Consider the following 14,172-nt stretch of genomic DNA (forward strand, 5'->3'; position numbering starts at 1 on the left):
ATTTTGTCCTGTAGCCTCGGGAAAAGCTCGTCGTCGGCGGCGTCGATGGCGCCTTCAGCGCCCTAGTGCAATTCTCCACATTTTGATCCTTTTTGCTCCAAATTCGCTCTTTTTTGCATCTTTTTGCTCCATTGACCTTAATTCATCATTTCCGCAACAAAACATCAAAAATACATTTCTTTAAAGTGGAATATCATTAAAAATAGTATAAAAGATGTACGAAAATCTCAACATATTTTACTTTGGTCAGTAGTTAGTTAAATTTTTTAAAAATACTACTCATCAATATATATATATATATAATTGATGAAGTATTTCGAACCAAAAAGAGCCAAACAGAAACGAACAAATCTTTATTCATATTCGGCTTGTTAACTTAATTAATGAGTTAAACACGAGCTGTTCGTGAATAACGAGCTGTTTTGACAGTCCTAGTGGTATAGTGTGAATTATTTTCTTAGAGTTTTATGAGAATCCAAGTACTCGGATGAAAGAAAATAATCAATAGGAATATTAGAGGTTTTTATGTGGAAATCCTAAAAAGTGAAAAAATCAAAGGGTCGCGTCTAGTTGAAATATTTCACTATGAGTTAATGGGTACAAATAAGACCTCTTTCCCATAGACGTGAAAAGGTAACGGATCACATCTGTATGTGAGCGAGCGGCGAACGATGGTGGTTGACAGTGGCAAACAGCTGACGGTCAGAGTTTGCTGGAGGTGGGGGAGGCCAAAGTTGGTCGAGGCGACAATGGCGGCAGTTGGTCGAGGCAACGAAGGCCAAAGTTGGTTGAGGTGACAATAACGAGAGTTGGCCGAGTCGGCGGTGGCGATTGGAGTTGGCCGAAGGCGACAATCTGATTTGACTGATCAGAGGCAACATATGCAAAGGGCAGCAGCTGGAGTTGGCCGACCCTATGGTGCAAGATGCTAGGTTGCAGCTCTCTCTTCTGAAAGCTCTAGTATTCCTCTTGTCCAAGGTTTAGGTCCTCACTCATGAGGTAGGTTAGGCCTCTATATATGGTCCATGATGCAAATAAGAAAAGAATTTATACCATTGATCGAACGATCCAGAGATCCATTTAATCAAATGACATGCAATAGACATTTTAGAGACTTAATGATGTTGAATATGAATGATCTTGGGTATGTTGAATTCGTCTTGTCAAGAGACTTGATTTGACTATAAATAGGTCGTAGTCGAAATATGTATGACCTTCCCATTATGCCTTGAAAGTTTTCAAAAACGGTTTAATAGCTTAATCCATACTTGATTTCACTCGTATTTGACAGATTTTGGTACTGTTTGGTCCATCTTGTCAAACTGATCAATATAAACATTTCTTCCTCTAAAAATTGTCTAGAGATCTATATTATGCCTCAAGATTTGTGTTAGATGATAAAAATTTATTGATGGTGTGTGTGTGTAATTTAACTTTATTTAAGAAAAAAATTTATTACAAAAATGTAATTTAATAAATTTATAGTAACTGTATATTTTAGTAGTCTTTTCAAAAACAAATCTCTCTTTAACCATCTTCCTTATTTCACTTGGACTCCATGTTAATAAGTGTCAATATTTATTAAGAAAAAATTTAAAATTATCCAATAAAAGGTTATTTTAGTCCAAGAGTATAAACATATCTATTTAATCCCAAAATCTTAAAAAAATGGACTAAAATAGTCCTATGTGAGAAATATTTTAACCCTAATTAAAGAAAACTTGAAAATGAATTTGATAGGAAGCTATTTTAAACTTTCACTTGTTATTTATTTATTTTAAATAATAAAAAAACTAAAGAAAATTACATATATATATATAATTCTCATGAATTTAGCTATCTCACACCCATAGTTTCATTTTTTAACTAATAGCTCTTTATCTATAGTTAAAAAGATAAATTTTATTATTAAAATGTGATAATGAATGCTACTTATATGAAGCTTGTAATTATAACAATTTTGATGAGAAAAAGGTAAATATGAAAGTTTTATTGTGAGAAACGTAAATACGAAAATTTTAGATGTTATATATAAAAAAACCCCAAAAATTTATACAAAACAAACTACAAAAGATTATACCCTTATCAAAAACTGCAAACTAATATCATTAAATAATGAAACATTCTTACATTTGATTTAAATTCATTTTTAGTAAACTTTGATGAAATAAAAAAAAATATATTTACATCAATTTTTAAACCTAATTCTCCACAATATATCAATAGTTAGTTAAAATTTATTCAACTATAATATTATTAAATCTTTATTACTTTATATCCAAGCAGCCCCTAATCTAAAAAATTAAAGGGATAATTACATACAAATCATCCCAAACATTGACATTTACAAAATTAAGGTAGGAGTTTTACCATGAATTTTGATATTTGAGCTAGGGCTGTCAATTTGGCTCCTTGTTCGTGAACAGCTCATGTTCGGCTCGTTCATTAAGCCTAATGAGCCGAACACGAACAAATTTTTAAGCTTGAAATGTAAACGAGTTGAACACGAACAACAGTTTGTTCGCTCGTGTTCGGCTCAAAATGACTCGAAAAAAAAATTATATAACTCTTTTTATATAACAATATGTTACATATATTATTTATATAATAATATATTATATATATTTATGTCTAAGTTTAAATCATAACAACTCATGTGTTAATGTAGTTAATGTCTTCTTTTGTATATATTTGATTCAGGTTCGAATCCCACACTTTACATTTATTTTTCTCAATTTTAGTTTAACGAGCCAATTTCGAGTAGAACACGAATACAAATATTTAAATCGAGCCGAACGCGAACACACTGTTCACGAGCCGATTTCGAACACAAGCCGATTTCGAACACGAGCTATTTCGAATGAGCCGAACACGAGCCAAGTCTGAGCTCGCTCAAGCTCGGCTCGTTTACAGCCCTAAGCGGAGCAGGCGCTTGAGCTGTTGATAGTGAAGTAGTGGATCGTGAAGATGTTGCAATTGGCTATTAACGAAAAACTAGATGTCTGGTCTTGTGATTGTGAGGTATTATAAGGGGCCAACAAGGTGTTTAAAATGAGCGGGTTGGAGAGAAGAGTTGGTTTTACTTGATTGGAACCCAATATGTTTTGGATGAGAGGAGAAGGATCAAACCATTGGCGAGGCCTTTTAAAGCCATAGGCAAATTTTTGAAGATGGCACACATAATGTGGATTGGATGTATCGAGCATCCCGGAGGCTGACGCATAAAGATGGTGTCGTTGAGTTTGCCATGAAGAAAGGCATTGGAAACGATAAGGCAAAATATATCAGAGCCCGAAATAAATGGAAAGAAGAAGATCTGGAATCCTAATTAACAGCTGAAATCATTTATGGAAGTTATGATCATGCATTTGAGATGGAAGGCTATAAAGTGAAGCAGTATGTTGAGCTGCACATTCGGCATTATCAGTATACATTTACATATACGTAAATCTTCCAATTTCTTATGTAAAATTCCAAATAAATTATAAAAGTATATTGTTTCTCTTTATTGTAGAAGATTCTGGTAGAAGAAGTTGGGAATGTGAGCTTGTCTCATGCAATTGTAGCATAAATTATTGGAGTTGTGGAGGATAACACCAGGCTCACAACTATGATTTGGGAACAACAATTAGGTGACAGATTTAGGCAATGATAATCGATCTATAATAATTTGACGATTAAGACTCCTGGGACAAAGTTTGAGTAATAATGATCAAGTGAAAATATGTAGACAATCATAGTTAGCTGGAGATGGTTATCTGTATCAATTGTCAAACATGACATTAATATTCCTTAAATGTCTAAGTTCTCTAATTAAACGACTTTCGATGTTTCTATTGCTTATAGATCATGACTTATGCATTTAAGTATCATAATAAGTTTCAAAATTTACTCATCTGAAAAATAGAGATTATAAATTTATAAAATTAAAGAGTAATGTTTTGATTAGGATATAATATAATTCTTGTTTATTTTACAAGAGAGATTTAATTAAGTATTTTTTTAATAATTATAGGCTGATTGAATTCGGGGATGGGCTTTTGAGGCAAAAATTTTAATTTTGGGAAATTTACATGCATGCCACACAATTCTTATGTATTTACATATTTAACAACTAAACATTTATATTTACATGTATACCAATGAAATCTTCAACATTATATCAAAAAAGTCAGATAACATATTTCGTATAGCCACCATAATTTAACTTCCCACCACGAAAATTTCTAAAAAATAGCAAGAAAGCATATCGTCGAATGAAACTGTGATGGTGGTTTGAAATGTAATGCATACAAAAAGTTATCCCAAATAGACTCCTAGAGACATGTTGTAACTGATCTATAAACATGACATGTATGCAATGCTTGACCTGCAAACAAGCATAGAACGGCTTATACCTGAAAATATGCATACAAGGCCCACAAATTTGTTGCGTGGCATCTGCGACCCCAGACACACTATCTGATTCCAAAGCCTAAACACCAGTTCCAACACTACATGAAACCCAGTCGGTATACCTTGCCATGAGCATACTAGGTTAATTCGCATGGTACTTCCAGAACCCATCAACTCCATATTCTACAGACCCCACAATCTAACCCACCAACTTACGGCAACCATCGACCTGAAGCCTCTAACTAATTGGCAAACTTCCAACACACACGCATAGAGTGCTTCGAACCATCTACCAAAATGCGTTGCATGAGCTAGCCAAATCCAAATCTTCGTCACTTGGATCACCAATCCACCAGCTTTAGCAGGCATCGACTTCCAATCGATAACTCATGAACCTCTAGGGGTAACCTTGCCTATAGATGTTAAGTGAGTCAAGCCGGCTCGCAAGTTTCCTCAAGCTCGAACAGATAATAAACTTGAGAGCTAATAGCTTCCATTTTCCACCTAGCTCTCAATATGAGTTCTGCTCATCAACTTCTCTTCTCATTCATCATCAGACTCGGCGCTTAGCAAAATCCATACTAGTAATGTCAAGCAGATTATAAAATTTCGGCTTAACTATTTTAGCATTTCATCATACTTCTTTTGATTCTCTTCAAGATATACGTTGATTATATTCCTTTCTCTTAATTATAAGTCTTCTTCTACAAGTTAAAGCAAAATATTCATCTTTTTTCAATTATGAATCATGGATAATTCAAACTATCTGCTAAGAGCAAGCAGTACGTTTATTTTAGATCATTTTCCACTTGATTTCATGTTGATCCCTTATATTGTTGCTTATTATCATGATTATTATGATTCTAATGATGATTCCAAAATGATCAAACATGACAAGACGAGTTTTTGCAGATTTAAATAATGATAAATGATAGTTAATATATTATAAATCAATAAATTTCAGGCCAATTTTCATCAACTCCATGGATTGCATGCCCACATGGTGTCAATTCAAATGGTGTTTCCTAACCCACATGTGTTGGAATCCAGTGATGCAATCCATTCTTTTAAATGCTTACCATCAAAGCACATTACAGTTTGTGGAGTCAGAGTATATTAGTTCTTAACTTGGAACCAAACACAATCTATTGCATTCTTCCCAACTGTTTCAAGTCTTGACGTTATCACTAGATTTTCAGTTTCCTAACTCATAAGAATCAGATTTAGCTTGTGGCACTAAGAAGGGTTGCTAGTCAAAATAGAGGAAAATTCAGTGGCATTCATCCATAGAATTTCCACACAATTTCTTTGGGCTAATCCCAAATCAATTGACTTGAATCCCATCGATTCATGCCACTTGGCCTTTAGTTACACAAGTCTAAATCTGGCTTTTGTGGATTAGGAAAGCTAGGCAATATGCCTATTCACACATGTAGATACACATGTGCAAACCTTTGAATTATACTTACCTTGTAAATCTCTTCCTTAGGGTCTATATTGCATTGTTGTTACAATGTAATAGACACTTACAAAAGTTATTCATTGAAAAATCTTATGGCATTATTTATTATAATAAACTTTGCAATACTTAAGGTTTAATACAATAACTAGAGTCGTTAATAAAATGTGTTTGACCGTACATGTTGTGAAAGGGCTATTAGCCACAGCAGCCCCTCCTGCTCTTCCACCGCAGCTGTCCAACACTCCTCCAACCACCGCAGCCCACCTACTCTTCCACTCTTCCCCCGCAGTTGTCCAACACTCCTCCCACCCATCGCAACCCTCCTACTCTTCCTTGCAGTTGTCCAACACTGCTCCGACCATCGCAGCCTTCTCCTGTTGTTGCTACTACCGCAGCCCTCTCAAACCATTGCCACGCAGTCTCTGTCTTCGTCACCTCCCGCAGATATCTTTTATTATTTATATTGTTTGTGTTTATTTTTTGGTATTTCCTATTTTCCAAGTTCAATAACAATATTTTGTTTCTTCTGTGGTTTGGATTTTCTCCTCCGGTATCATTTGGTATCAAAGCTAGCCCAACCCTAGTCCCATCTTAGAGTTTTGTAGCATCCTCCCGCAGATATCTTTTATTATTTATATTGTTTGTGTTTATTTTTTGGTATTTCCTATTTTCCAAGTTCAATAACAATATTTTGTTTCTTCTGTGGTTTGGATTTTCTCCTCCGGTATCATTTGGTATCAAAGCTAGCCCAACCCTAGTCCCATCTTAGAGTTTCGTAGCGTCCTCCCCTTCCCAAGCCACTCCCACAAAATTTTTTTTCCCAATTTCCAAATTTCCACCAAGAATTTGATCTAAACCTAATTTTTCCCATGCCACCAAAGTAATTATTTTACACCATCAATGAGTCTCCTACATCCTTTTTCACCTCTCAACCCTAAATCTTAGTCATACCACTAATGAGATACATGCTCGAGCCTACTCGGGAGAAAATATGGCAAAACATCTGCCGACTTCGGTGGTGGATTGCGGACATTGAAGAAGGTTACCCTCGATTGTGATCGGGAGTGTCGAAGGAGAGAAGAGAAGATATGAAGATGAAGCGAGAAACAAAGCCAGTTCCTACCAACTTATTACCGCGAAAAGTTGTAGATTCTAGCGTTTGAAGTGGAGAGACAGCAATACCGAGTGACCCCCCTTGCTACTATCCAATGAAACCAATCTGAAAAAATGTCACAACCAGAAAATATTGCAAGTGCCGCGGATTTGGGCAGTGGAATCAGAATGCACCACCAAGGGAGAGATTTGTTTCACTGAGCAGGGTATTGTTGAAAATTTGAGCAATGACACAGTTGATACGCGAGAAGATGAAAACTTCCAAGAGGATTCTCCACTTGCAGCTAGCGAGAAAGAGATGTCATCAGTTCCAGTGGACTCCGAGGGAGAGATTCCATCTAAAAAAACAATCGAGCTTTAGAAAGTAGTGACTCTGAGGTAACAAGCGGCTCAACAGATTCTGAGATTATGGTGCCTTGAGATAGCAAGTTGTAGACGGTGAGAGGTACATCAGTAGGAATGACCTTAGATGTCTACAAATGTTATGAGTTTGAGGAACAACAACAGATATAGGTCCACCCCGGATAAGCAAGATGTGGATTATTCAGATGTATCATGAGTTGCTTCAACGGAAGGAGATTCAACATATCAGAAATGAGCTCATTGTGTGACATATTGAGAACATTACAAGGAGAAGTTCAAAGGTTACTTTTAGGTCAGCAGGAGACACCTCGTCGGATCTTCAGACGGGAGAGATGAACCTTAACTTTGTAGTGGGTCTGAGGAGCTTGATGGAGACGAAAATTCTGCAATGGGATCCAATACCTATCTATGAGGAGGAGGTGTCGATGAGAGTAACGCAACTTGCTATAGATTTCATCCCGGAATTGAGTTTTCCTCACATTTATTGCTCAAGCACCGCACGTTGGGCACAAGAACCAGAAGGAGAAGATTTCGAATAGAAGGACTCGAGAGTTGCATTGTTGGAATCCACATCTATATGCGGCTCCCTATTAGGATGTGCCAAAAGAAGATGGTTATCTATTCCACTAGAATGTGTGTGGAGAGACTATACTGACATGATCGACCTATCAGAAGACCTACCGTCGTACCCTGAGAACCAGAAGCTTCGACAGGTGAGGTCGAAGTTTCCCCAAACCCTATAAACTGACGCGGGACTCATGGGGGACCGGCTGGGCGTAGAGCCAGCTCGGCTAGACCAGCCTGTCCTCTTGGAGTGGGGGCCCACTGTCCCCTCCTTCCTCCCTTTTTCTTTCCTTTTTTCTCCCTTCTCTTTCTTTCCTTCCTTCATCTTCCTTTTGTCTTCCTAGGTCTTTTTCTAATTTAAATCATTTACTAAAAGCCTAAATCTTGATTTTATTCTCCTTCCTTAACTTAAATCTTTTCCTAAAATATGAAATTTGATTTTTATTTTCCTTTCCTATTTTAAAAGCCTTTCCTAAAATCTAAAATCTGATTTTTATGTTCTTTATTTTAAATGTTCCCTAAAATAGGTCATATCACTTTATAAATAGGATAGAATGTGCTTTGAGTTAGGTGCTTGTGCTATGAAATATGAATTCAGTTTTGTCTGAGTATTTTCCATCTTGAGGGTTGTATCTGACGCCCAGGTAATGCTTCGATTGTTCTTCGTCTGAGGTGGTGATCGTCTCCACGGGTCCGGGTGATGTTTCAGTTGTAGCTTGACCCCAACGAGATATTTATCTCTTTGTCCATCCTCCTGGCTATTGTCCTACTTCTTCCACAGCGGTCTCACCTCTCTTACATTCACCGCAGCCGCCAATCCAGCCGTCGTCATGCACCTCTCTAGCTGCGGTTTGACGGCATTACCATTGCCACCCTTGCTGCCACCACCCAGAAAAATAAGGATATATTGTTTTCTGCAGTTTCAGCCACCCCCATCGACTTTTCCTCCAACGCCCTTGTTGCCCTCACTGTCCCGGCCCTTCACCTTCGCTGCTGCAGCAAGCACCTTCGCTTTGTTGTTTTCTTGCTGCTTAACAGCCCCAAACAGCAACCGACTACTGTTCTGACCGCCACCCCAAGCTGACTTGTTGTTCCAACGGTTGTCCAGCAACCTACGTCCATGTCGTCACCCGCAGACTTCTTTTATAGTTTATGTTGTCATGTTTGTTTGTCGTTTATTTCTTACTTTCCTGTATCGTGTTTGTAAGATATTTGAAATTCAGAAATAATATTCATATTTTTTATGTGGTTTGGATAAACTCTGATATCACATTTCCCGCAATATATTGAAACTTAACATCACGACTTTAAAAATCCATATAAATAAAGTTAAGGGTTCTCCCGATCCGAAGTATTTAAGCTTCCATTTGGAGATACAAAAACGTAAATCCTCTTTATTGCTTTAATAAGCACTAGGGTTATCTTATACAAATTGGAAAACCAGTATTTCTATATATTAGCGTTGAAGTAATCCAACTATCTCATTCATACCATTGTTTTGCCTTGTCATAAGGTTATGCCTTTACTAGACTGTGTGCTATCTCGTTTGAATAGAATTTTTGTATAAATCTCCTTTTATGTTGAATACGGAACACAAACTAGCACTAATTAAAAGTGTTCTTAAATATCACACTGGACATGTAGTTAACTATAAGGGCGTGTGCTCATGAAAACTTAGCCATCCACAATCTTTAACTATAAGAAAGTCTATCTAAAATTTTTTCGATCTATCTTCAATTGATTCTCATATTTAATAGAATATCTACGACTATGTATGATCCAACAATTTCTCCCTAAAAGACATGAGATTCACTACTTACAAGCAGATAGAATAAAACAATTTTGACTTCATCCTATGTTAAGGCATTCCAAAGAGAGCTAAAACTTTGAGGATCATACGAAAGCTATAGTCAAATTTTCAGAAAGAAAAAAAAAATTGGTTGGATGAGGTGAACATGGATCTAAAATGGTTTATAAAATGATTTGCAATATCTTGGGAGTAAAAGCAATGTTTTACAAGGCAAGAGGCAAAATCTAGAATTCATATGCTTTTACTTAGCGAGACAAGGCGTAAGCCTCAATGTAGATTGACGCGTAAGCCTCAAAATAGAAGAATTAAAGACTCATAAAAATAAACATAATTCATAAATTAATATAGGAAAATGAAACCCTGGATGTAAACATAATTCATATATTAATATCATGAATTGCATTATTCTCTGCATCAAATTAAAGTTATATATAATTATATACTATTATTTACTATCCCTTGCATTTAAGTGAATATCACGGGAGCTAATTTGCGATGTGGAGAAGAAAGCAGTTTGTCTGCAAAAATGACTGACAAACTTGTATGCGGCGTGGATAAGAAAGTAGCTCGTCTGTGGTGTGGAGAAGAAGATTATTGAAGCTCGGTAGGGACTCTATCAAAACTGAAGGGGTACACTTGAACGAACTTGAACAATGTCAAAAGGGCTTGGGCCTACACCAATCGGGAGATAGAGTGCGATGTTCATAACGACAATGATTGGGAGACGAAGTGCGGATCTCAAAACGACAATGATCGGGAGATGAAGGGCGGCACTTGGGATGACAACGTTTGGAGAAAATGTGTGGTGGTCAGGACGACAATCATAAATTGTGCTTATGATAGTAACTAAATAGTGTCTTAGACGCGCCCTAAACATGCCTCGGACAACATAAGACGTAACTGCATTGAGATTTATGCCTTAAAAAGTGGTAAGGCTAACCTGCAGGGAATCGAGGCATGCCTGAGCCTCGAACGGTTTTGTAAACAATGAGTAAAGAAAAAAGCTATTACAATCCAAAATCAATTGGATGGGGCCCTTTCTCCTATAAGCACTGCCAACTTTAAGTAATTTAGATGGGTTTCTTTCATTGTTCAAGAATCAACAATTTGAGAAATATGCCCCTATAAAGTTGTTTTTTTTTTCTCTATGATACTGGATAAAGTTTCACTCTAAGTTGAGCATTCTCATCAAACTCAAAAGGAAAGAGATGCAGAGAGAGCCATCTTCTGCCTTAATTTTGAAAGATTCAAGATTTAATTATCAAAATGAAAAAGATTAAAGAATTATTTCATTGTTTCAAGTATCTTTAAAAGAGCTCTTTCAACCGCCCAACAAAATAATCATCCCAAATAAATCCGAAAGAGTTCCTGCACTCCATAATCATTCATTTGATATTGTTATTTAATGAACACGAGCGATTATTATGTCCAAAAATCATAGATATGACTGGCGGTATTTAGGTAGTATTGGTGGTATTTTACAGTGTAACAACACCAATACTATCAAAATACCATCAAATTCGGACGCATCCACACCTTTCTCATTCGGACATAATAATTTTCATGGAAGACAAAGTACTGATGGATTCAGAAGTTTAGTAAAGTTGGACAATGATCATAGAGAATTCTACTTCAAGAAAATTGTTGTGATCAAGACAGGGACTTCTTAATCAAAGGAGATGAGGAAATGATCAATCATTGGTAAGTTTAATGAAATTTATGATTGGAGCAACGTAAATGTTTTCTTTTTTAAATGTCAATCAAGTAAGGTAAATTTCACAAACCAATTAAAAATAGTCTAAAGAGAGGGAATAATTAAAGCCATCGTAAGAATGCATGAGACGTGCCATTTAATACACATTCGGAGAAATTTTATCAAAAATGACTTTCAAATTTAGGTCCAATGAACCGAAGGCAGTGTGGGATGAGAGGTCAAGGGTTCCACAACATTTAAAGAAATGAAAATAACATTTACAAAGTAAATGGAAGTGATGATAAAAAAGTTCCCACCATAAATAACAACAACATGAGTACTGAGAACATCTAAGTTGTCACATCTAAGTTGTCCAATCTGCGACTAAGTAATCACCAATTTGTTTGAGAATAGAAGGATTGGGGAAGAAATTTGTCTATCTCCTAAGTGCAATAGATTCATTAGTGTAAGCCATCCCCCCACCCCCCCCCCCCAAAAAAAAAAAAAAAAAAAAAAAATCAGCATACCAAAGTATTTGTCAACACATAAGAACTCATAAAGTGTCCCACCCACAAGGGCTACTACTCAAAACTGGACCAAATTTTTATTGAATACAGACAGAATAGAAGTCTAGATCATTGCTATAAAGGTATCCACGGTGTTTTTCACCTATAAATTTTCTATGTAATTCTACTATGATGCTATTTCTCTATTGCATACCTTTAACTCACCCTCAATTCAGAACTAGACTTAAATTCCTCTGACCACCTGCCAGCTAAATGTTTAAATCAATTGCCACAGAATTAGAAACAGAGAGTCCAAAACCTATAAATTCTAGTTGTAATTATACTGATGAACCAATTTTACAGCATCAATAATGATCCTCTTCTAAGCTCATCGGGAAGTAAAAATTTTATGCAGGATCAATTTCTTTCTGAATTGTTTTTTCGTAGCTCGATTCTGCTCGTTCTTCTCTATTCAAAACAGTTCATCATGGTTTCCTAATTCATTTTTTTGTGAGATTATTGTATCTTTTCCTTCGGATATAGCATATAACTCACACACAAACACAAAACGAAATACAGAGAAACGCTTGTCTTACCGAGATAGTGTTTGCCGAGTAGTTATTACGGATCGGAACATTGATCGATAAAAGCATCATCCTGCAACGAGAAAGTAGTTTCGGCCAAAAATCAGAGAAAATATTTTTAAAACACAAACAAATAAAAAATATCAGAACAGAAGCAACAAGCCTGGAGATGGTGGGAGCGAAGTTGCTGCGGAGCTTTTCAAGGCCGTCGACGCATCCCGCCACAGTGAGCGCAAGGAATAGGAAGAAACCCCCCAAATGCCTGACAAATGCAATCATAACCTTCCAATCAATGATCAATTACTAATAAAATGCCGCACATAAAGAAGAAAAACGTAGCTAGGGTTCCGATCTGAAATCGATCGATCTACACACGTCCAGACATTGAGGGTCTCGTTATGCCAGGAAAACACGCTGAGAAGAGCATCAAGAAGCGGCCAGTCAGCGCGATAGTGATTGAGGATAAACTCGTTGTCCTTGAGGTAATCTGGCAGCTCATCGAACCCAACAAGACGGAGCTTCCTCCGGCTGGACCGCCGCCACCATAAAAGGACCCCCTCCGCCTTCTCCCCCTTCGCATCCTCCGCCGGCGATATGTCCATGCTGCTGAGCAGGCGACGGGAGGAGACCACACTCCTCAATCTCAGACGTAAAATGGAGAATCTGAGGTGGCCGAGAGGGCCAGCTTTATAAATTATTGCATAAAGTTCATAATTTTAAAAAATATTTTACGAATCAAATTGCAAATTTACATTTAGCGTGATATAATTTGCAAAAACTATTGACTTTATAGATTTAGAGATTAAAATTTGTAAATGACTGTAATAATGAATTTGAGTGTCCAAATCTGAGTATACATTGAATCAAAGCTACAAGAGAATTTTTTTAAGCTCTGGTTTGAATAGATTTGTAGATGCATGAATTTGATGAACCCTAATAATTGAGATGGTGATGAATGCAAATTTTTTATGTAAAATTTATTGCATTATGGAGAGATGAGTATTTTGTATGAAGTTTCAATTTTTTTTCTATGATGGTGGAGGTGTTGAGGAATTAGGATTAGATATCGAGTGAGGATTAAATTTAGGATTTTTGTGTTTCCATATGTGATCCTACGTGATTGCACAACTCGAGCAACAATATTCCTATTTTTCTAAAGAACTGTGTGTTAACCTAATCGTTTCACTTGCCTACTTCTATAATACTGGACTAAAACCTATTTTAACAATCTTAATGATTAAATTAGGAGTAAATTACAAGCAAAATGTTAGCCTATCAACTTCATGTACTTAATGAATTATTTACACTATATGGATAGTTTTAACATGCATGGGTTACCAGGTCAAGGGAGTGAGAATTTTAGTTCTTACTCATCGGAGATTGTTGGCATCAAACTTTTATGTAATATGTGTGGAATGTCTACTTGAATGCTTCAGGACTATATTTCACTTATTCACAGTCTTCCTTAGTCCAATATAACCATTGGGACTTTTTTGGTACATGTTTTAGAGTACGGAACAGTGGTTGGTATTGATTTAGCCTTACCCGGGTGATCTCGCCATTGGTTGATGTTAGTGTTGACACAATGCACATATGTTGCCCATTCTAACATTTAAAGGTCATGCCCCGTCCATTTGGAGCATCCCGTGATCAAAAGTAGTGAAATCCTCCCACGTGCGTTT

General features: G+C 36.5%; 1 protein-coding gene across 3 annotated transcripts in view; it reads right to left on the bottom strand.

The window, feature by feature from the left end:
* The window catches only part of LOC110033950 (heptahelical transmembrane protein 1-like), a 23,896-nt gene extending 10,783 nt beyond the window's left edge, over nucleotides 1–13,113 (bottom strand). For 2 of the 3 annotated variants that reach the window (XM_020738130.1, XM_020738131.1), the window contains exons 1-3: nucleotides 12,866–13,113; nucleotides 12,654–12,752; nucleotides 12,503–12,563 (exon numbers count right to left, since the gene is read on the bottom strand). In XM_020738130.1, the coding sequence (XP_020593789.1) occupies nucleotides 12,503–12,563; nucleotides 12,654–12,752; nucleotides 12,866–13,092 (387 nt within the window). In that variant the 5' untranslated portion in view covers nucleotides 13,093–13,113. Of the gene's footprint in view, nucleotides 1–12,359; nucleotides 12,402–12,502; nucleotides 12,564–12,653; nucleotides 12,753–12,865 lie in introns of those variants that run through there. The other variant, XM_020738132.1, reaches the window with a different exon arrangement.
* Between the last annotated feature and the right edge of the window lie 1,059 nt (nucleotides 13,114–14,172).

This window comes from Phalaenopsis equestris, unplaced genomic scaffold (assembly GCF_001263595.1).
Source record: "Phalaenopsis equestris unplaced genomic scaffold, ASM126359v1 Scaffold001312, whole genome shotgun sequence".
In the NCBI taxonomy this organism is placed as follows: Eukaryota; Viridiplantae; Streptophyta; class Magnoliopsida; order Asparagales; family Orchidaceae; genus Phalaenopsis; species Phalaenopsis equestris.